The sequence below is a fragment of the Haemaphysalis longicornis genome, unplaced genomic scaffold, assembly GCF_048455015.1.
Source record: "Haemaphysalis longicornis isolate Haplotype H1 unplaced genomic scaffold, Haemaphysalis longicornis Haplotype H1 scaffold_9, whole genome shotgun sequence".
Taxonomy (NCBI): Eukaryota; Metazoa; Arthropoda; class Arachnida; order Ixodida; family Ixodidae; genus Haemaphysalis; species Haemaphysalis longicornis.
In genome coordinates, this window is record NW_027526460.1 from 116,978,278 (window position 1) to 117,001,995 (window position 23,718).

Consider the following 23,718-nt stretch of genomic DNA (forward strand, 5'->3'; position numbering starts at 1 on the left):
GAAGGGCGCGACAAACATCCCCGTGGCGGAAACCTAAACCCGATGCCTCAAAATTCAAACCAGACAAGAAAAGACCCAGGCGCCGGAGGGGAACCTCCAGGAATCGATTTCGGAGAGAGGAGAACCGCCGGAAAGACAGCAGGAAATGTTCAATTCTCCCCTCCTCTTGACAAAACTCGCATATGGCCGAAGGCGCTGTGCGTGCGCGGTGAAGGTAGAAATTTAAATTTTGCCCTAGGCAGTGAAAGCTAGTCGTTGTGACCTCGCACAATTGCGACTGCACAAGGTTACTCTTCCACGAATACCGGAGGTGCACAATTTCGGGGCAGCCAGAGATACTGTCTGGGGGCAAGCTGTCCAGCGAGCTATACCTGCGAAACCGGTATGCAACAACTTGGGCGATGGGGGCACAACCTCAACCAGCAGTCCATTCAATGCCAGACCTGCCAGATAATCAGCGGTTGCATTAAGGTGGATACCCCTGTGCCCTGGAACCCAGAGCAGGCGGATTTCTTGTACATAGGGTGGTACTTACGGGCATCGAGAGCGTTCGGCGAAGAGGGGTAAAGCTTGGAGCAGATAGGGTGGAGCAGACTGAAAGGAGTGCGTCACAATAAGCACTTTCGAATGATGTTCATTGAGTTTTCTAATAGCAAGGGCAATTGGCAAAAAGTCTGCCAAGAATATTGTTGTGAAATTGGGTAGCCAGAAAGAAAATGCCCAGTCAAGTGCAGGTGAAAAGATACGCATACCAGCCTTTCTTTCGAAAACAGACGCACATGTGGCCACAACCACGCGGTTGGGAAACTTCTCTAAATTGATGATTAGAAGACCAGATATTGCCTTCTCTGGCAAATATTTGGAATTGGAGAGGAAAGTATTATCAAAACCAATCTCCACCACCGCATTTCGGTGTTCAACAGAAGGAATCGAGAGAATATTGATGTTTAATGGGGCTAGTAGAGACTTTATTAGTCTTTGCTGTACAGTGCCTACAGCGTGGAATAGGAAAAATGAACAAGACGAAGCACTTCGCGCGCACTGTTTTCTGTACTGTATCAAAATAAAAATGTAAAACAAAGAAACACCCCACTCACGGTTAATTCGCATTGGCGCACGACTCATATCCGGAGTGTAACAAAAAAGTAGCGTGTGTCAGAAACTTCCCCCACAGTCTTGGTTGGCCTTCAGCTTCTGGGGCAGTGCAGCAGCCGCATGAGTAGTGGGTTTTGAAAAAGCAGCTTCGTTTTGTGTTGTTCAATGCTTGTATAGTCGCAGGTATACCTGTACCTGGAAGCGCCAAGCACGTACCTCCAAAGCAAATCCCAATCGCCTGCACGCAGCAGGATATTCTGCAAGCGGCAAGCAGCAACATATGATTTCAATATTGGTGCGTATTTCCTTTCTCGAGTTGCGACGACGAACAGAAGTGGCGTCGATAATGTTGTGGTTTATTTAAAGGGATCTAAATTCCTTTGGTGATCATTAAGATGATGGTACGTGAAAAGGATCGTCGAACCGTTTTTTCGTGAACCGGCAACCGTTATGCATTTTTTCAGTTCAGTTCCGGTTCGGGTTGAGCGTGCTAAAAAATAAAGGTTCGTGTAGGGTTGAGTTCGGGAAAAAATATTGGTTCCGTTCAGGTTTTCGATTCAGTTTGGTTCCGGTTCGACACACTGGGAAAAACTAACAAGAACCTTTACAAGCCATCTCCATATTGCGGATTAGTTAGTTTTCATGCCATGCTCATTCCTTTTTGGGCCCGGTCGCAAATGCCTATTTACACAAACGTTTAACACCAGAATAGATATTTTTGTGTGTTAGCCTTAACGGCGCGACATGTGCTACGCATGCGTGCGATTCATGGCACATTTTACCTTCTTTTCTGTACCACAGTATGAGCTGGCGGTCATGCGAGCACTGCAGCTGCAGGAGCATACACCAGCAAACAAATAACAGCTCTATACATTTTCCTTGCTCAGCGTGAACACTGAAGCAGGAAGTGTGCGCTGAAAGAAAAAAAAATATAAAACCACGCACGTGAGATCACGTCAACAAATAAGATTAGTTTCGCCAGAAATGTCTCTGGTGTTAGTGTGGTTGTTGTGTTGCCAACTGCCTTCCCTAGATACGAAGCGTCAAACACGACGTATCAGAGAACCGTATATTACTACTGGAACGAAATGAGCCCACATGAACAAGTAACACAAGCCACCACAAAGGGCTTGCTGAAACCTTTCGGCAGCCCCCCTGCCAAAAAAGAAAGCGCTGGGCCTTATCGCCACTATACCATTCTTTCGGACACTAAATGTTTGCAATGCAGCACAAGTTAACTCAGCAGCTCAAATTAGTGAGAGATATAATACAAAAAGCGGTATAAACCAACTGCCTTCACACTCACCTCGAATATTGACGTAACGTCAAGCTTGTATAACACAGGAATGACCACGTGCGTCGCCAGTGGGAGATACAACAAAGACGTTGGGCAGGTCCAAACCATGTGCATTCCGTAGGCGTAGAAGTGTGCAGGAAACGCGATGAGTCCTGTCGACGACAGCAATGAGGCCACAGACGAGGCCGCCAACGGCAAGACCCTCAGCGTTCGGCTGCCCAGAAACACTTCCGCTTCCGTCGACACGGTTCCGGTGCGGACAGGTGCTCTCCGGAAAGAGAAGTACAGTCCAAGAGAAAGATTGGCGAAAACTACAATTCCGAAGATCACGTACTCCAGGACTGCCACCATCGTGGATGGTAGGTTGTCGATGCTTAGGATCTTTGTGTCCTCTACTTGCGCACTATAAAATGGTCTCCCTGAAAGGGAAGATTGAACAAAAAATGTATGCACATAAATACATGTATATAATAAACACAACTAGCATGAAGAACATGATTGTTATAACCGGTTTAAAATTATCAACATAGGAAATCGACAAACTTTTATGTGTATGTTAATAAAAGCGGTTAGTGGCGCCCCTTGCAGGGCAAGCATTATAGTAGGCTTTTGAAATAGCCAAATAACAGTGATTTGACTCATGTACTTAAACGAAGGCGGCTAACCTGCCAAGCTTTTAACTCACCTTTACTGTCCCAATGTGTTACTGCTTAGTGTGGCCCGAAACAAAATAGAGAAAAACAGGTGAACGTTTCCGTTAAAATTCTTGCTCAATAACAAAGCAAGCGCACTTCTTTGAGCGGGTGAAAAATGCATTAACAACATAGGCTGAGCTTTAGCAATAACTTTACTTTTCCGTACTTTGTGAACATGGTCTACCTGCTGTGCCCATTCTGTGTTTTATACTTTTATTAGTTGTTTTCGTCATATACGCTGTATTATTTAGTCATTTTTTCTCTAGTCTCAAATGACATGCTTACTGTCTTTTCTTTATCGAGGATTCTAAAGCGATAAGAAATTTCAGTTGTGGGTGTTCTGTTCTTGGGCCCTCTAGTCTCCTGGTGTACCTCGCTTTGTTTCCCGCACAGACTTTAATTTTGTTTGCTGTCCAATCGGATAGCAGCGGATTTTATGCTTTCGGAAGGCTGTCATAGCGGGTGTAACACTCATACCTGAAGCAGATAATATCAGCTGCCGCTCATCCTGCCTCTATTGCCGGTCGCAGGTACTCAAATGAGTGCTGTTTACTAAGAGGAATGTATATCAACTGTTCATCGCACTGACTTGCTTCAGCCGTTTTTTGTGTGAGTTGAGGGCAACATAATGAAAAATTAGGCATCACGTTTTATTTACTTATAAAGCCTCATACGCCCACAGAAATCCTCGATTGATGGGGATAAAAGATTCAATTATTAAAACCGCTATCATCATCAACAACAAAAAACACAAGGACAGTAATAGACTCTAAAGACATGCGAGGGGGAAGACTGTCATAGCACCTTGCACTTAGAAAATCTGGAAGATGAAAATTAGTATTGATATCGAGAAAAACTTTCGATAAAAAATAACTGCAAAGTATATCGCGAGAAAAAATACGAAGTAAAACAACTACAGGCGTAAGCGTACACCACAAGCACACATACTACACAAGTATGTATTACCAGGCGTGCGAAGGCTAAAAGAATCACAAATGCGAGATCAATGTTAGTACAGCAAAAATTTCAAAAACGATACAAGTGTGAACCCGCACATGCATATTGCATGTGTGATCTAGAAAGCGTTTGCATACGATCCCACGCCTGTAACCGCCTACGTGGCTAAAAACGAACGAAGAGCTCCTATTTAGTCATGACAAATTTCCGCTCATGCAATTTAAATCTTTCGTTTGGTTACAGCTGCAGAACTACAAACTTAGTTTCAGAGACACTCGCCACAACGTCATTTGCAATGGTTATACATCCTGGTTATACAACCCTGCTCCGGATACGCAAGCTATATGCGTCCTTTTTACATCGAGCGACAGGATGGAAGCAGTAATACTTCTGATTCGTTTAAAATACAGCGCCGGTGGGTCAATATTTAAAGAAATAAAACACCCCCACAATTTTTATTGAATAGTAGACCCCGTGATAGGCTACCCGAGAAAATGGTCAATGTCACAGTACCAACCTCCGGCTTTTTAGCCGTTTTTAGTACGCAGCAGTCTGTCGCCAGCCACTGTAGTTTGACTGCGTCGTCGAGCGCGCTACCGAGCGAATAAAGGGAGAACCGAAGACAGAAAGAAAACAGAAGAGGAAAGTGTGGCGAAAGTGTGACAGGGAGGGTGGTATGGAGAGCGGACGGTAGACGCTCTCCTGCGGCATCGAAATGCAAAAGTGTGAAGGGGAAGCTGTGAAACATGCTGGGCAGCGGCGACACGCTGCGAGAGAACGCCATAGCAGCGCGTGCCATCAAGCGCTCGACGATGAAGGGTTCACTTCGTAGACGCAGTTCGCGGTGCATTACCGAAACGCAGATTGCGATAACTTCCTCAGACCCAGTTCGCGCCGCCGACGCAGAGGCTTACCATGGCTGAGATTTGCGCGCGAGGTTCAAACGCGATTCAGAACAACATGCTCGGCGGCAGCGGCGCGCTGCGACATAACGGAAGAGTAGTGCGCGCAGCCGTGCGTTCGCTCATCACGCCATCAATTCTTGAGACGTAGCAGCTACGCGCCGGCCCCGAAAACACTACAGTTTTCCCTGCGCACAAATTTCGCATTACACACAAAACACAAGTTAGCCTGAATGGGAGTTTTTTGGCTGGAATACGTCTTCTAAACTCCTCACGGCAGGCGGCCTGCTCCCGCGTGTGGAAGTATGATGGTGGAAAAACTGCCAGTTTACACCAGGGGCCACAAGCCGTCGTAAATAGGCGCATTTACCACGATTGTACCTCTTCACAAAACGCAGTATATAGCTGTGAATACTGCGTTTGTCCTAACAGGAGTATTAAAACTCCCACGCCTCCTCAATCTCCTTCTCCTCATCCTTAACCCCTTCCTCCTCTACGCCTCCTTACAAAATGGCTGCCAGTTGGTGTCGTGTGTCATGTGAGCTCCAGCGTCCCCGAAAATTTACTGTCGATGTGAACTTGCGGCCGCGCGAACGGATGTGAAGTGTTTTCCAACAATCAAAGCTCGTTGCGAACATTGTTGACCTAGCCTACACTGACGTGCGGCACACTGCAACGTCGCCTCCTTGTCACCGACCTTCGAGCGCGTGCCGACGCGAGGCCTAAATGCAGTGATCGCTGAGAGTGGCTAGTTAAAAACAACGCGGTTGTGCCTCTAGCACGTGGTTGAAAGTAAGATTTTCACGTTTCATTGCACCCAACATTTTGGGAGACTTGTGCCCCTTCTAGTGTCAAATAAACTCAGCGTGTTTTCCGCGTCCCTGCACGGGCGATTCTCCGCCACTGGAGGTGAGCGTTGTCCGTGAAAGACGGCGCCATGCCTGGAACGCCATTGGGGAGGCCGAGCGGTGTGAAAGTAATGCGTATTTGCGCGGGTCTCCAGCAGAACACTCACTCATTTATACTCGCGAGCAGAATAAAAACTGTCCGAACTCTGAACGGCTGTGAGGTGTTTTTGTTAGGCTGTGTCTGTGGCGCACTGGCAGGCGAAGGTGAAGTTGGCCGGTCAAACGTCGCAGGGTCAAACGTCGCTTTTCTTGAAGAGTACGTGTGGTGCCAGCCGCGCCCGCTACGAGGAGGGTGACTGCCGCGTGCCGCCGGCGATTAATCGCTTTCACTGGAAAGGGAGAAGGTCGGGGCCTCGTGGGAGCTCTCCGTACGCTAGGCGTGCGTAACTATAACCTGCAAACTCCATTCGAGGCAGCATTCTGTATAGTCGACGGACGACTGCTTATTTTATTCATTTTTTTATGAAGTGGGGCAGGCGCAGGCGTCACACCTACCGAAATTTATTCTTAACTTTGGGTGAAGGGAGAGAGGGGCATTGTGGGTGGTAAAACCTGAAGCTCGCTCCCAGAACATTACACGCAAGGAAATACCGGAAAAGAAGCATTTTGAGAAGTTGGTCGCCACAAGGGTCGCGCACCTTTGCGAACAGCAGAGCACTTCGTTTTGACGAACTAGTGAGCGCAGGTGCCTCGGACGGTAGCGTGATTTCGCGCAGCTTTAAATAAACGTTCAGGCATTACGGAAAGTTGGACACAAGAGTGACAAGTTCAGCGTCTTTACAGTGCCGTTTCTTTTTATTCAGGTCAGATGCCCAATATGCTTCCGTATTTGTTGCCGCGGATTTAAAGCACTTTGTTATCTCTCTAATGCATGTAATTCTATGGCTTCCTGGGAAGCGTGCCAGGAGGTGCGGCAACGTCAGCGTTTGGGAGGCAGGTGCAAGCAAACAGCGCACCGACGTCATCCTGACCTCTTTGTTTGCAGATGGCTTCATTTTTTTTTCGTTGAGGAGTGTTGTAGATAAAGTTCTTACCAAGATACCTTGTGTTCTCGATGTAGTTGTTTTGTTAATTCAGTGTTTTTATTGTCTTATTAACGTGTTCACATGTATATCGTACTTATGTAATTTTATGCAATAAATTGACTGTGCAGAAAAAAATTTTCACAATTCGCCTTTTAACGTTTGAAGCAGAAAAAGACTAGAACTTACGTTTTCCTACACGAAAAATGAAAATGCTACCTGTGAGCTCATTAAGTACTCCGAAATACAGCAATAAATTCCTCTGCAGCGCTTATATCAAGCGCACAAAAAACAAAAAAAAACCTAGAATTCTGGTCAGCACTGCTGCCATCGCGCCTCCTGAAAACTCCCAGCGGGAGGAAACAATACACTCCCAATGGTACCCCTCGAAACTCCTATTGTTCTGGCAGTAAAATTAAACTTCATATGCTACTGAAAAAACCGCGGAAATAATGGGAGTAAGGCGAAACTCCTGTTGGAAGGAGTTTTGAAAACTCGGAATTGGTACTGTGTTATGCAACAAGCCATTTACTCCACATTCCGGCTTATTTGTGTTCTGTACGTAGGGAGTGTAGTAATCATCATCGTTTTTTGTTCACGATGAACTTAGGTTTTGCTTCAGCGGCTATTTAGCGTTTGCAATCGGTGACGGGCTTCTACAGTACAATAAATAAATCTGACTGAAAGTGCTGGGTCTTTCCATGTTGTCGCTATTTGATGAAAGGGGTGGCAGTGTCATCGATGGTGGTTGGTGTCCCTGGTTACAATCGGCCTGAGCGGCGAGAAGAGCCCTACTGGTGATTCAGGGGCATGAAAAAACAAGTGGGCGTTAGTATGACATGTGGTGGCTATCTTGAACAATCTCGCGCCCATTGGGGTGAAGAACCGTCAAACGCGTGACCGGTTTTACAACATAATCGATAGTCGATGTACATACAACAGTATGTACAGCCGAACAAGGGAGCCTGGGGAAATTCAGCCGAGGCTTTGCTACTCTTGTGAGTGACTTCGTTTTTGTCGTGGCTGGTCCTACGTAGTCAGCGTGTGGTCAAGCTTAACCCCCGCTTTATCGACTGTGCGCTACCTAAGCTGCGATGGCGCCGAAAATGTGCACAGAAGGGTAGTGTTTTGGCGCTTAACATCTTCAATTTTATCAAGGAATGATGGTAAACTCGATGATCCCTATTTAAAATAACTTCAAACTATCCTATATAATGCGATTTATCGTAGGATTACCGAGCGATTCCTTCCATCGAATTTCGCGTAAAATTGCCGGCACCAGAACATCACTTCCAATTAGCCCTAATGGAGTGACTTCTAATTGTCAAGAGTAGCTGTAGTAACTATAATAACAATGTCACTGCACACCTTGTCCAGAATCATGTGCATGTAGGGGAGAAAAATAGATTGTTTTTCCCTTATGACGACAAAACATCATCCGTAGAAGCCACATGCACGAGCTCACACGTGTGTTCAACCAGGCTGTAATAGAGCCAATGTGTCTAAGCTCTGCAATGCCTTTTCTCTACCTTGGCCGTAATATTTACCCATACAGGCAAAAGGGCAGGAGTGGTTGCACTGTCTTCTCCTGTTTCTTACACCTCTCAAGTAAGCTGTTAGAAAGTGTGATGCAAGACACGTGGGTCCAATTGCAGCAGCTTACGCGATCAGTTCTTTTACCACAAAAACCAAATTGCGCGTCGCCGTCAAACAACAGAAACTTTCATAAGTTTTAAACCATACCAGGACACAAAACCCCGTTCAAAAGAGCCGTCTATAAAGAGTTGCGGATGGCGGACGCCTGCTTTTGTTGGCTGTAGGCGATCTGTGCTCTCCATCAGCAAGCGCAACCTTTTCATCTGTAAACAACTGCCGAACCGTAATAAATTGGGGCATTCCCACAGCCTTCCCACCAGGTCAAGACGCAGAATTGCTGGGAAAGACAGCGAAACCGAAAGCCCAATACCCCAGAAGACACGTCGCTTCCATAGTCTTTGTGGATGCCAAAGGCAGTGAAGTATGGTATTCATCCACAGCGTCGTTCGGAGTCATTCATTGTGTGTAAATTGGCTCTTCCTGCTCCTGGTTTGTCGACTCTCCGCTTTTCTGGCGTGGTGTGAATCACAAGGTCGCGCGTCATCGACGCCATTTAATGTGGAGCCGTCTGCTTGCTATTTCTTTCTTAAGATCTTTTCCCACCAGCTCCGTGCTTTAACACTTTACCAACTGACTAACCTCCCCTAATTAGTGGACTACCTTGATGACATTCATGTCGTGAGCACGGACGTCATCATTAGTGGTTGATCACTAGCCTCCGCAGGATCTGCCCGCATAAGTCATGAGAGATCTCTTTGTTGTGTGACCTAATCATCGACACTTTCAACACACTGTCTCCGCTCACGGCTAAAACCGCAAGAACGCAGAAGAAAAGGTGGCCTCTAGGGATAAGCTGAAAGCCCAAGCTCCAGAAACGTTCGTCATATGCGACACGTCAGTGACCGAGGCAGCATCATTCAGTCTTAGGACCACGTTCCTAGCTCCACATTTTATATGATGGTGCCACGGCCACAGCGGAATCTATCGGGTGATAGATTGGCTAATTCCAAATGGTTCGAAGGCTTTTATTGCATGACGGTTTGTTATATCTGGAGGCAGGCGAAGTAGCTCCGTTGTGATGGTCCTTGTGTTGCGGTCGAACAGGATATTCTTCTATTAAATTTCAGTCATTTGCTCGGGGCTGATTCGCAACTCCATGAATATGAAAGAGGCTGAAGATCATCCACACTTTATTCAATTGATGTCATTCGTTACACAATACATAGGAATTGTTGACGCACGAGCCGGAGCATTTAGAAAAACGAAGGCTTAGTGCGCGCCGACGGTTAAATGGGTGCAGAGGAAAGCTATGCTGAAGGCAACATTACCAATTCAGAAATGGGGAAACATTGTCTTTTAGCTTATATTAGCTCTGAAAAAAGCGGTTCCTCTGCCAGTGGCCAATGGGCTGTTTCTAGCTAAAAGAAAGAAAAGACAGATCCACTTCTCGTCCTTTATTATTACGAAGTCGCTTTTTAAAAAGAGTGGTTTCGTCAAAAATTAACACCCACCATAGCTTTGTATGAGAGAGTCTTGATCAACTCTCAGCATCCCTCCATAGATTTATGTTACTAACGGTTGACAAAGTGATTGAGTTGGGCTTTCGGTTTAGAAAACATGAACTGGTGCGGGAAGCTATTCTGTTGCTTTGTACTGCGTTAGGCTCAACGTTGAGGAAACGACTTGTAAGCTTTTAATATAGGACTGACAACACACACTTCACGTTGACTGGTCAGTGACAGTGAGAGCGCCCGTCAGAAGGTAATGGTTGTTTCATGTTGTTGTCGCAACTTTGTTTGGCTGGTTTTCTCTAGGCCACGGAGGAGGTAGCGGTGGTGGAATGGGACGTTAGAATCAGCGGCCGCCTTATGGAGCAAAATTCTCCTGTGATTTTTTAATAGCATACCTTGCCACGTTTCTGATATACACACACAAAATGATCTTCGATCACAATCACAGTTGTTTCGGGAAGCTCAAGGTCAATTTCCTAATTCCCATGTCGCTTTGACATGAACGTAAGCAACCAACGTCATTCAATTTCCAGTCAGCGGGTAGGCTGGCGGCGAGGACAGCTGACGTAAAACACTCGGGGTTGAATAACAATTTTTAATATTCTGTGACGCCAAAGTCTCCTTTGAAAAGGGACTCTACGGTGTTCAGTATAAAAATAATGCTTTGAAATTGACCAACTATAAAATTCACTTCCATGTCCCCCAACTTTCTCCCCTTTGTGCACAAAAGTACGAGGTGAAGCAAAAAATAAAAACGATTGATGGTAAGGATGTACAGAAATGCTACGAAAATGCCAGAAAACGCAAAGAAAACACTCCAGGTTCGCCCAGAGAAGTGGATTGCTAGAAGTAATAGAAAACCAGAGGACTTCCGCACTACTGCCGGGAAAAGGCTTGCGTCCGGAACAGGTAAAATTAAACCAGCGATGCTCAGCTGATGCAAAAAAGAAAGCGAAAACAAAGAGGTGAAGAATAAATAGAAATCCTTGGTTCAGTGCTCAACAGCACCGGTGCTTGATCATTCAGCTAGCGGACACAGACGGATGCAAAAATTTTAAATGTTTGTCGCTTTTGTAGGGGATAGGGGGAGGGCTCAAGTATGAAAAAAAGTATAAACTAAACACAGGAAAGTATAATACCAGGGAATATATGTGTATTCATCGCTTTTTATGGTGGCTTAGGCTTATAAGAACATCCGATCAAATGGTCCAGCACTAATCCTCTCTTCACAGCAGAGCGTGGCGACGGCGCAAGATCGGCGCCTTGAGTCTCCGCTTTCACATTTCTGATAAGCGTTAGCGATGACCTAACAGGCGGACGATAAATGCTAGGTCTTGCAGAGGCGTTAAACCCCACAGCAGAGCGAAACAGCGGGAGGCCTTCTCCTTGCGCCCTACTGAACTTGTGCTACATCGCGTGTAACTAATAATGTCACAAAGGTCCTGGTTTTGCCTGTTATGCTGAGCTCAGGCAGCGGGTGTACCTCCTAGCGTAGAGTGTTTATTCGCTAATGGTGCAAGAACGTATTTCCACGCTAGATGAAAAAAGCAACGGACACCCAGGCTTCTTTTCATTTATAGGCAGCGGCGTACCAGAAGGCTCTAGTTGCCGTGTTTTGAAGCCTATATTACATGAGCGCCATCGGGGTCCTACATCTGGCCGCATGGCGCAGTCCTTCGTTCCACACATGAGCTGGCTCGGCTGAGTGGGTCACAGGAGATTTGCAACATGGTGTCATTGCACGATGTTTTATGAATATAATGTATGATTTAACACGTGTTTTTTCTGTCCTTCATCAGCACCTCATATCGGTTTTTAAAAGCCTAGCATAAATTTTGAACTCTTGTTATTGCAGTGATGTGACGCAACCGCCGCCCGGGTGTCAGTTTTGGTTCGGAGGCGCTCTTTCTTTGTTGCTCCGTCAGGTGCGCGCACGGCTAATGATCCTGTCTGCCGATAACCATAGGAACACCGGAGGTGAGAACTATCTTCCTACATTGTTTTTTCCTAATTGAGCAAGAACCTTCTTCTTCTTGTATTTTCTTCTGTGTCCGGCGAAGTTTCATTGTCAATCAGTGTTTCCCCTTTCGGCGGTATATCCGAGTGCCTAATTCCACCTTAAGTGAGCGCTCGCTTCTGACTCCAGTCATTGTTTCTGGCTGGCGGTAATGACATCTTTTCGCTTGAGGCGCATCAACACGCCTACTGCAAATGTAGCACCAACTAAGCTCGATTTTTGGACATAGTAATACTTGCGTTAAAACGCTGTCACATAATCAATTTCTGTGCCGATCATGCCATAACGCTGACACCGGGCCCGCCGTAAGAATCGTCATAGAACCGTTGACAATGACCTTCGAGTTTGTTTTTGGTATGCGTAAATGTCACCCCCTTGTTTATTATTAATATACTCTCGTGATTTGCTATCACGGAGACGGGCCACAGCCCTCTTTACTGCGGGGATCTTAATACGAGATAATTATTCGTGTGCAGCGATGAACAAACCTCATTATCACAAAATATGCTCACAAACAACAGCATAACCAAACGGCATATTCGCCGGTTTTCTTAAAGCTGTTGACGGAAGTCAATGATAACATATGTACACGAGAATTGCCCGAACTTGCTATGTACGCCGATTGTACAAACGTTTTCTTTTCTTCCCTTGATATGAGTGAACTGGAATCGCACCGCAATTATAACCTATACATTTTTCCAAACGGGTATTACATAACAAGGTGGAGTTAAGCTAGAAAAAGACCACCTACATGGTAGTTATACCACGTAACGAGAACATGCAAAGGACACTCCTCGTTCATTTTATTGGTGTGATCGTAGGACCAGTGAAAGAACAAAAATTCTTGGGCTTCTGGTTGGACGAAAATTTCACGTAGACTTAAGACATCATTCAGCTATACAGCGAATACTGCAAATGTTTTGGTGCAACATTTAGAATTGCTCACTTGATAACACTTTGACTCAAGCAACAGTTATATGATACACTTTTCTACTGAAAACTCTGCTATGGTAAACTGGTGCGTGGAACACCAAGACAAAGAAACTACGCCGAACTAACTCTTGGACAAAAACGGATGCTTCGCATTAATTGCAGCTGCCATGACCGACGTACGTATCTGAGAACGACTCCGTTGTGTGAGTACTTTGCTACGCTTCGAGCTGAAAGGGTATATTTGAAGCAGTTGTGCACCACACATAGAAGTAAAATTGCAAATGAAATAACCAGTATTCTTTTCCACTATTTCCTTAAGCGTAACACCTGCCAGCCGCCAGAAACAAGAACAAATTACGGAAAACAAACTTTCTTATTTCAGTCGAGAAAAAAAACAATAAGCAATAAATGCGCAGTTAAAACGCTTAATGGTTTGTTCCAGTGGAACTTTACCACTTTTCAGCTACGGATTAGCATAGCAACGCTTAAAAGATGCAGAGATGGTGTGCTAGCACAGCTGAAGGGGCACACCTACCAATGCTGCCTTCACCACGAGTTCAATTCTGCGCCCAGTTTTGGCGAACAACTTGGAAAACTGCCGGCTCTACGCGAAGTGCTTGCACAGTGCGAGTTTATTGAACATACCATCCTCTGGGTGGTAATGTATGTGGCAAACTGCGACTTTACAAACACGAATAGTAACCTGTACCTTGTACACCTAAGTACAATCGTGTAGAATTGTGTCTTATGTAGAATAATAGAATGAATAATTGTGTCCTAAGTACAATTGCACAACCTTGTCTTAAGTCTGTGATAGGCATCGTTACATTAGGGAATAATATTGTTACGAGGCAGATGCGGAATATTTACAAGCTGTGCGTAAAAGCGATCTATTCTCAAAGAATGAGGCGTATAGTCCGAAGTCGAGGATACCAGCGTAGCTCGAGCCAGTCTGTCTCTGGGCGACCTCTTCGTCTTCGCTTCGGCTTGCCTTGCGCGACCCACTGATGCGGCTCGTACCCATAGATGAAATGTACGATGGATTGACTACCAGTTGATCCAGCGCATTTCCATGTGAAATTTCAAGAGGGCCGTGACATGACCCCCTCCGGCGGAGAAGCGCCGTCTCGGTGCTTAATAAAATAGAGGCTGAGGGAACAGGTGGGGCCGCTGAGTAATACGGCTTGAGGCGGCCAACGTGGACGAGTTGAGCTGCTGGGTTTAGTGACGGTGAGATAGGAGCGGCGGGAACAATTTCATACGTCACGGGTGTGACCATACGCGTGATCCGATAGGGGCCTTTGAAGCAAGGCAGCAGTTTCTCGGAGAGACCAAAGCGGCGGCAAGGGGTGCTGACAAGAACCAAGGAGCCGGGCTTAATGTGGGCGGTGCGGTGCTGCTCGTCATAGCGGTGTTTCTGAGAGGACTGGGAAGCCTAGAGCTTAGAACGGGCAACCTGGCGGGCCACATCAGAGTGAGCGACAGTATCCTGAACATATTCGGTAGCCAGAGGCGTCGCATAAGGAAGTAGGGTATCTAAGGGAAGAGTGGGTTCACGGCCGTAGAGAAGAAAGAACGGTGAATAGCCGGCGGTGTCATGGCAGGATGAGTCATATGCGAATGTAACATACGGCAAAGTGACGTCCCAATCCAGATGGTCCGCGAAGACGTACATCGCGAGCAGGTCGGTGATGGTCTTGTTAAGCCTTTCCGTCTAGCCATTAGTCTGGGGATGGTAGGCGGTGGTCCACTTGTGCTTCGTGTGGCATGAGCGGAGGAGGTCGCCAACAACCCGAGACAGGAAGTACCGGCCACGGTCGGTAAGGAGCTGACGGGGAGCACCGTGGTGTAGGATGACGTTGTGAAGCAAGAAGTCAGCAACATCGGTGGCACAACTGGTGAGGAGAGCACGCGTAATAGCGTAGCGGGTCGCGTAATCGGTCGCAACAGCGATCCAGCGATTTCCCGAACGAGAGAGAGGAAAAGGGCGAAGCAGGTCCAAACCAACACGAAAGAAAGGTTCAGAAGGAATCTATCACTTAGAGCAGTCCGGCTGGGCCCAAGGAAGGGGTTTTCTTTCGCTGGCACAGGTCACATGCCGTTACGTAGCGGCGGACTGATCGGAAAAGACCGGACCTATAAAATTGCTTACGTACACGGTCGTAAGTTCATGCCACGCCAAGGTGACCAGCCTTTGGCTCGTCGTGCAGTTGATGAAGAACGTCAGATCGGAGGTGTTCAGAAACAACGGGAAGCTCGTCAGGGCCGTCTGCGCGAAAGTTCCGACGGAACAGCACGCCCTCGCGGAGCCAAAACGCATTCAATGCAGGGTCTGACGGCATGGTGGGGAGACGTGCAATGATCGATTGCAATGATTGGTCGCGGCACTGGTGGTCCGTAAGGCTGAGAAAGTCAGTTAGTGCAAGGACAGAAGAATCAAGATCGTTGTCAGCTGTATCAGGTTGGTCGACTGGTTGACGCGACAGGCAGTAGGCGTCAATCTGGAGCCTGTCAGACTTGTAGGCCACGAAGCAGTCAAACTCCTGAAGGCGTAAAGCCCAGCGACCAAGAAGACCCGTGGGATCTTTCAAGGAAGCAAGTCAGCATAGGGCATGGTGGTCAGTTACCGCAGAAAAAGTCCTTCTGTATAAATATGGGCGAAATTTGTTCACGACCCATATAAGAGCCAGGCATTCGCGCTCGGTCATCGAGTAGTTCCTCTCGGAAGGTGACGTAGGGCGACTGGCATACGCTATCACTCGTTCGAGACCGGCGTGTTTCTGAACCAGTACAGCACCTATGCCATGTCCACTCGCGTCCGTGTGAACTTCGGTCGGAAGGGAAGGGTCAAAGTGCGCCAAAATAGGTGGATTAGTGAGATGATTGACGAGAGTTGAAAACGTAGAAGCTTGCGTAGGGCCCCAGAAAAACGGGTTATCGTGCTTAAGCAGATCCGTGAGGGGCCTGGCAATTTCAGCGAAGTTCTTGTACGAGGCGCCGAAAGTAGGAGCAGAGCCCCACAAAGCTTCGAACTTCTTTCACCGATCGAGGAACAGGGAAGTCTTTTACGGCTCGTATTTTGTCTGGATCGGGTTGGACTCGGGTAGCGTCGGCGAGGTGCCCAAGGCTCTTTATTTGACGGCAACTGAAGTGGCACTTTGACGAATTTACCTGAATTCCAGCTCTGCGAAAAACTGCCAGGATGTCGGATAGGCGATGCAAGTGTGTCTCAAACGTGGGAGAAAAGACGATAACGTCATCCAGATAGCATAAGCATGTCGTCCATTTAGATCCATGGGGAAGAGATCCCAGCATCCTTTCGAATGTGGCTGGCGCATTGCAGAGCCCAAACGGCATGACCTTAAATTGTCACAGTCCGTCTGGTGTTACAAAAGCGGTCTTTTTCGCGGTCCATGGCGTCGACAGCAATTTGCCAGTACCCTGATCTCAGGTAAATGGACGAGAAATACGACGCGCCATGCAAGCAGTCGAGGGCGTCGTCAATTCGAGGAAGTGGATAAACGTCCTTCTTGTTTATTTTGTTTATATGTCTGTAATCAACACGGTATCGCCATGAGCCATCTTTTTTTTTGCCCAGCATGACTGGCGACGCCTATGGACTACAAGAGGGCTCAATAACAACTAAGGCGGTAAGTTGGGCGAGTTGGTTACTGACTAAGGGAATCATCATACTAGCGAACACTTAACAGCGACAAGAAAAGGAGGCGACGAAACACACGCTAGATCCGCAACATCTTCTCTACCCCCTGCTGAATGACGGTACGTTCGGCGTGGGAGACACGATATGGACGTCGGCGGATAGGGGTCGCATCACCAGTGTTTACCACCAGGTCGCATCACCAGTGCCGTGAAGCCCCTGCCGCGGCTATGACGCAACATAATCCAACACAATCCACTATAATCCAATCCAATCCAACTCCAACCCAATCCAATCCAATCCAATTCAAGCCAAGCCAAGCCAATTCAATCGAATCCAAACCAATGCCCCTCGCGAGAGAGTGTTCGCTATCGGAGAGGAGAGGGGGTGAGCGGCGGAGAGCGCAGCTCGCGCGGCGAGCAGAATGGGGGAGGTGTGTGGACGGACAACAACAACGAAGTATGGAGGGACAAGGCGAGTGAATGAGATGCAGTAGCATCTAAAATGGGACGCCTATTTCGTTCTTCGCGACAGTCATTACTATAAGGAAAGGTCACGTTGTCTTCAAGGAGTATATCAGTGACGGGCGAGACAAGGTAGTCACCATCTGGGACTGGCGGGCACGACGATTAACGCACGTAGGTCATGACCTTGGGAGCTAATCGAGCATGTTCGGCGCCGCAAAGCCGGTAAGTGGGCGTGATGTCATCAAGGGGTGTTGTGGGCAGCTCAAGACGTAAAACCCCAGCGGCGCAGTCAATGAGGGCGGCGTGGTCTGTCCGAAAGTCCAGCCCGAATATTATGTCGTAAGGACATGTGTCCAAGACGGTGAGCAAGACAGGGATGTCGCGTCGGGCAATTACGACGCGGGCAGTACACATTCCGGCTACGGCGGTCGTTCCTCCGTTGGCGACTCGTACCGCACGGCATATCGCGGGCGTCGTACCTTTCCGAAGAGTGCAGCGAAGGTTCGGACTCATAACTGAAATATTGGCACCTGTGTCGACTAAAGCACTAACATGAACTCCGTCAACGTGAACATCTATCAAATTCAGGCCGGTTCGTCAATGCAGCATCACCTCCGGCAGCTGCACTGGCTAGTTTTCCGAGAGGGAGGTCGAGAAAGTGGGCGGCGGAGTCTGGCGGCAGGGCGGCGGTGAACGCGGCTGGCGATGCTGAGGTGACAGCGAGCGGCTAGATAGTTTGCATCGTGTGTTGTCATTTGCGAAGGGCTGCTGAGAACGTCGCGGAAAACGTCGAGGGTAGTCGTCGGAGTAGCTGTTCTCGGGAAACCGTTGACGGGTAAATGGCTACCAGCTGCTGCGGCAATAACAGGCGACGTGTCTAACGCGATGACAGTTGCAACACATGGGGCGGTCATCGGCTGCTCTCCATTCACCAGGACTGCATCGTCGGTAGCGCGGTGGAACATCCTAGAGCGGCGGGACATCAGTATGGGGAGAAGGGGTACGGAAGCCGACGCAGGGATCCTGGCGTCCCAAGGCATAAACTGAGTGAAGGCCCAGGGACGTGATCTCGTCTCTAACGACGGCTTGGATGAGAGACATCGTGGGACCGTTCCGGTCGTGCGCGCAGTGCTGGGCGACCGGAGCCGTAGCCTCGATCTCACGGCGTACTATTTTCGTCAGGCTCTCAGTCTCGGCCTCCGTGCTAGGCGTCAGCGTTGTGCCTGGTGGCACCGACACATCTTGACACGACGACGTTGCCGCCTAGTGAGGCAGCCGAGTAAACTGTTTGGCAATGCGGCGGCATTTCGCCTCCTCAAAGCGTCGGCATTCGTTAAGAATGCCGACGCGGAATTCGAACCACGTCGGACGAAAGGGCTGAGGACACGGCGTCTTCTTTGGTCTGCTCTCGGCTTGTATCGGCTGCTCTTCATTGGCTGCACACGGGCTGGGGACACGGGGCGGGGGACGTGGTCGAAGGCAAGGTGCGGTGGGCTGGGGCTGCCCGACATGGCCGACGGTCCCTCGACGATTTCGCCCCAGGCCGAGACGACGCGATGCGGAGGCCAGGATGGGGATGATCCCGCACCTTCACCAAAAAGATGTTACGAGGCAGATGCGGATTATTTACACGCTGTGCATAAAAGCGATCTATTCTCAAAGAATGAGGCGTATAGTCCGAAGTCGAGGATACCAGCGTAGCTCGAGCCAGTCTGTCTCTGGGCGACCTCTTCGTCTTCGCTTCGGTTTGCCTTGCGCGATCCACTGATGCGGCACGCACCCATAGATGAAATGTACGATGGATTGGCCACCAGGTGATCCAGTCCATTGCCATGTGAAATGTCAAGAGAGCCGTGAGAATATTAATAACAAAACTTACTACCAGTAGTTACCGTGTAAATACCTGCCCAAGTGTTGCAGCTGAGTATGTATGTGCACTAGCAACTCATTGTCTGGCAACTTTTTCTAAAATTCGCCCTAATATGGGCGAAAACAACCTCGGTGGCGGGAGTTGTTTTCAGCAAAAATATAAACGAAACACAACACTCGACACTCTAGTAGTAATATCACGGGAAGGATCAGGTAGGTATAGTGGTTGCGCTTTGTTGCTAAGTAGGGTCTGGTTAAACTAGTACTGCAAAAGCACTCCCAGTTTTTTCACACCATAAACACGCATGAGCTAAGCCTGACACCAGTACAGAGAAACAATCTGCTAAAAAACTCACCCGATCGCTTGAGCAGCCAGAACGGCGCACCTGTGTGTCTCTTGTACATGTGTGGCAGGGACTCACTCGAACACCAGAAACCCACTCGATTCAGAGAGGAGGACTGTGGGCAAGAGAAGGCTGCTTCTACATCGTAGCGACACTAACACCTGGAAGCGCGCATTCACTGTTCCTGGAACCGCAGACACGTTAATGCGAGAGGTGCTTCTCCAACTCGCGTAGGTGTTTATATGACCTTTTAACAAATCCGGGATAGGCACCGTCGCACCAAATCATGTGGCTGTTGGCTACGTGCTGTTTTTAGATGCCACGCATCTCATTCACCCGCCTTGTCCATGCATCCGGCGTCGGCATCGTTGTTGCCGGCGACCACCCCTCCCCCATTCTCCTCGCCGCGCCAGCTTCGCTCTCCGCCGCTCACCCCCTCTCTTCTCCGATAGCTAACACTCTCTCGCGAGGGGAATTGGATTGGATACGATTGGATTGGTTTGGATTGGCTTTGCTTGGCTTGGCTTGGCTTGGATTGGATTTGGATTGGATTAGATTAAGGTGGATTGTGTTGGATTGTGTTGCGTCATAGCCGCGGCAGACGCACTGGCGCCGGCGAGTCCCCTCACTGTTATGCGCGCTATAAAACGCGGTGCCTGCGCCGCTCCGCTCCATTGTTCCAGCGCCGTTCTTCCGCTGTCCAACGCTGCAACGCGAACCCCGTATACGTCGCGTCTACACAGGGGTTCCCGCGAGGGGAGGTGAGAATTTTTCGCTTTCTTCCCGTACAACTTCTATAAATCTACCCTGCTACCATCTAGTGGCCGACTGTTTAAGGGGAGTAAATAGTCGCATTTGCGTTGGGTGGAGGATAAATGCAATAGAGTTTTAGCATAGCGGCTAGCGTACGTTACGCTAAGCTCGGCAGGTACCGTGACCCAAATGGGAAAGTGCGCATTCATTCCTCGGTGACGAGGGGCCCCCGTCGCAAGCCCGCGCATTCGTTCCGGTGACGGGTGGGCCTGCTCTCCGCGCCCGCGCGCGCATGCGCCGTCGGGTTCTTGTACGCGCCGACACTAATGCAACGTACGCTAGCCACTATAGTGAAACTCTCTTGTTATAAGAAAATTTGTTTTTGTGGTAAAATGCTATAACAAATACAGTTCTCGTGTGGCGACTAGTTATATTTGTATAACGTAGCACATTAGTGCTTCTGACTACGCTTTCAGGCACCGAGCAACAGGTTTTTTTGATCATTCCTTTTAGAAAACGCTTTCTTTGATTGGTTATAGCCTGGTAATTGGCGTCTAAAACTGCAATGACATAATCACTAGCTCCTTTCTGGAATTAATCGTTTTTCTTCGGCCTATATCTTTTTCACGTGTTAGTTTCTGTTTGCCTAGGTCAATAGACATTTCTGACAGAAAGTGTGTTTTCTTTAAAAAGGATAGCCACTTTTTTAACAGAAAAGAGGCTTAACACGCGAAGCTTTTACGCACGCAAAAGGAGTCAAAGTCCGAAATCGAAATTGCTTCGACTTGTCGGAATGGCTCAATAGAATAGGTGGCGGCTTCAGAATGCGAATGGTTCAGGCTTCATTCCGACCAGGGGAAGCCTATTTTGTGCGCTTGTTGTTCCTTCACCTATCATGACTGTCGTTTTGATAAACCAATTATGTAAAGTTGCCTTACCTACGGTGCGTTACGTAGCGGCGTCGAACAGCTGAGTTGGGCGTAGAAAGCTTCGCTTTAAAAAAGCATACTGCGAATATGTTTTAATTCGTGCAAAGCATCGGCATAGACGTCCTTGAACGAAACTGCCGGTACCAAAAAGTGGGCTTACTTGTGTATTATGCGCACTTGAGAACCTCTTCGCGAAGTGCATAGAACTACGGTGTAACAGTTTTCGCCAAGTTGAAAGTGCTGCGCCGAGTGGCCTGCATGCTGTAGCTCCAATTCAGCGCATCGTTCGTGCGCATTCAGTGAAAGGCTGCTTAAACCGATGCGCTTTCTAAAGCGCATTGCGCGATCGGTTTAAGCAGCCGCAGCGTGCAAAATTAAAATAATAAGTCACGTACAATACATTTTCACATTAGCACTGGACTCATATCGGAAGGCTAGTGCCGGGTACATAATAAGAAGTAAGCACAATTCAATTGGGGCGAGTATTGCGCTGCTGAGCACGAGGTCGCGGGTTCGATTCCCGGCCGCGGCGGCCGTTTTTCTGATGGAGGCGAGAAGCAAAAACGCCCGTGTGTACGAGATTTCGGCGCACGTTAAAGATCCCCAGGTGGTCAAAATTAATCCGGAGCCCTCCACTACGGCGCGCCTCATCGCCTGCGTTGCGTCGGCGCGTTAAACCCTACAATCAATCAATCAATTGGGGCGAGTAGATACGAACATGCCTCGCGTCAATGACAAGAACTTCGATAATGGTATCATCGATTATTCCTAATTTTTATTCACAGTTAGTAATGTTCTATTTGACAGTAAACAAATCGTCATCGAAATTTACAAATCTACAATTAGTCATGAGAAAACCTACACACAAATACATTTGTTGACGCTCGAATTCAATGCTAGGTTGTATCAGTTTGACTTGTGTTAGGCCTTGTTTTTTAGCGCTTAGAGCCAGGAAACAAACATACGGTGATTGTGTAGAAGTGTTTTTTGAAATATTAACACTGGTATTACAAATCGGAGCACCGTTAAACTCAATCATACTTTGACCATACGTATTGTGACACACACGTAGGGTAAATTAATGATCCCTTGCGGTTGTTGTGTCCTTTTCTCAAGTATAAAATATTATCGGGTATTGGCTCATTAAACGTGAGTTTTTTATAAAGTTTCTGAGTTGCTTTTAACGTATAGATGGAAAAGTATGGTAGCATACGGGAGCCTGATGAACTAAGTCAAGGAACTCCGAAAAAAGCAACATGCAACATACGGCGAATCGAAAAATAACAGCATTGTCTCGCTTTCAAAGAATATAGCACCTGTAGTCTTGTTTTGAACAAATTTCTGCTGGTTCAAGTTAGTGTCACATCCAAAATAATACTGTATCTAGATACTTCTAACACTTTGTATGTAGCGTTAGCTCGTTACCTCTCTTTGTTTCTTTATTGGTTATCATTTCTTTCTGTACAGAAAGGAGAGCACAGGCTAAAGGCGTGGAGCCTGACAAAGGCCCCTGCTCCGAGTTGTAGTTTATTTAAACTTTTTTTATTTAACCTAAATGCATCTGGGTGCAGTTTATTTTTTACCCTGGAGCTGGAAACTCTGTATTTGACTTTCATAGCATACGTAGATAAGGGAAGTGCTAGTCACTAGGACTGTCCTGGGTAAGGTAGCGGTGCTTACTACATGCTTCAGTTTGTAAACGTACTAGTGCTACATTTACTACCTGCAGTTACAAAGTAGTTAGTGGATGCTGTGACGCGTAACTCGTTAGTGTTCTGTTAGTAAATGCTACCACCTTTTTTTCAAGAAAGTGCCGCAAAATGAATAAATCTCCCAACAGGACTCGGCCCGTTATTTGACCATTATAATCTTAATTGGAACGTTGTCGCGCTTGCCGCGAAAGTAACTGACTTTAGAACATGATGAGTGGTAAGAAGCTGTCATGTTGGTTCGAACAATAAGTAACAAAAATATCACATGTTCTGATCCTCCCAAAATTCAAACAATGCTTCAACACAAAATGAGTGGTGTGTGATGAATAGCTTATTGCTAAACGTTTTGCCAGGTTGCTCAAATATAATCTATACAGCAGCAAACATAGTTCCCCCATTCGGGGGAGAACATTTTGTGTAAAATAAATCACTAAAATTTGGTTCAGTTGAGTAGGCTGGTTTTGTTGTTTTTGCACATCGTATGCCAATAAAAGTGACTGAAGTTGTAGCTGGAATTGTTGGATTTCTTCCGCTGGTAAAATGGTCGGTTGATAAACGCACCGCTAGGGTACTAAGTGAGCCTACCCTCGCCAAATCAGTTTATCCAGCGATGTTAGTTATTAGAAATGATCAGCCATGGGCGTGAGGAAGTTGCCGGATTTGACTGAAGAATTGTTAGTTCCCCTGGTTAACTGACAGCCTCAGTAGGGCCTACCAACGCACATCACGAAGTGCTAAGTTGCTTTCATTTATTCTCCCCCCCTTTCCTCACTTCCTAATTACCCCCACATGGCCGCAGGCCTATTTTTAAATAAAGTCGTTCAGTCATTTATGATCCTTGATCGGCTAACAAATATGTTCCTTCTCTTCTTGTCACCCGTAGGAGCCATGTGTGGAGTGTTCTTTTTTTTTACTTTTTTCAGCGCGATGTGTATTTTTGTGCTATTCATATATTCTGCATCGTCCCCTTCTCTCTGGGATTAAGCTTTGTCCGAATTATCTAAATAGTATTTTTCGGACTGCATGCATTTGTCAAATGATGTGTACTCGCAG

General features: G+C 47.4%; 1 protein-coding gene across 3 annotated transcripts in view; it reads right to left on the bottom strand.

Annotated features, from left to right (window-relative positions):
• The window catches only part of LOC144153942 (sodium-coupled monocarboxylate transporter 1-like), an 85,431-nt gene extending 66,059 nt beyond the window's left edge, over positions 1–19,372 (bottom strand). For all 3 annotated transcript variants that reach the window (XM_077685716.1, XM_077685718.1, XM_077685717.1), the window contains exons 1-2: positions 19,284–19,372; positions 2,402–2,811 (exon numbers count right to left, since the gene is read on the bottom strand). In XM_077685716.1, coding sequence (XP_077541842.1) covers positions 2,402–2,811; positions 19,284–19,332 — 459 coding nt within the window. In that variant the 5' untranslated portion in view covers positions 19,333–19,372. The remainder of the gene's footprint in view (positions 1–2,401; positions 2,812–19,283) is intronic.
• Between the last annotated feature and the right edge of the window lie 4,346 nt (positions 19,373–23,718).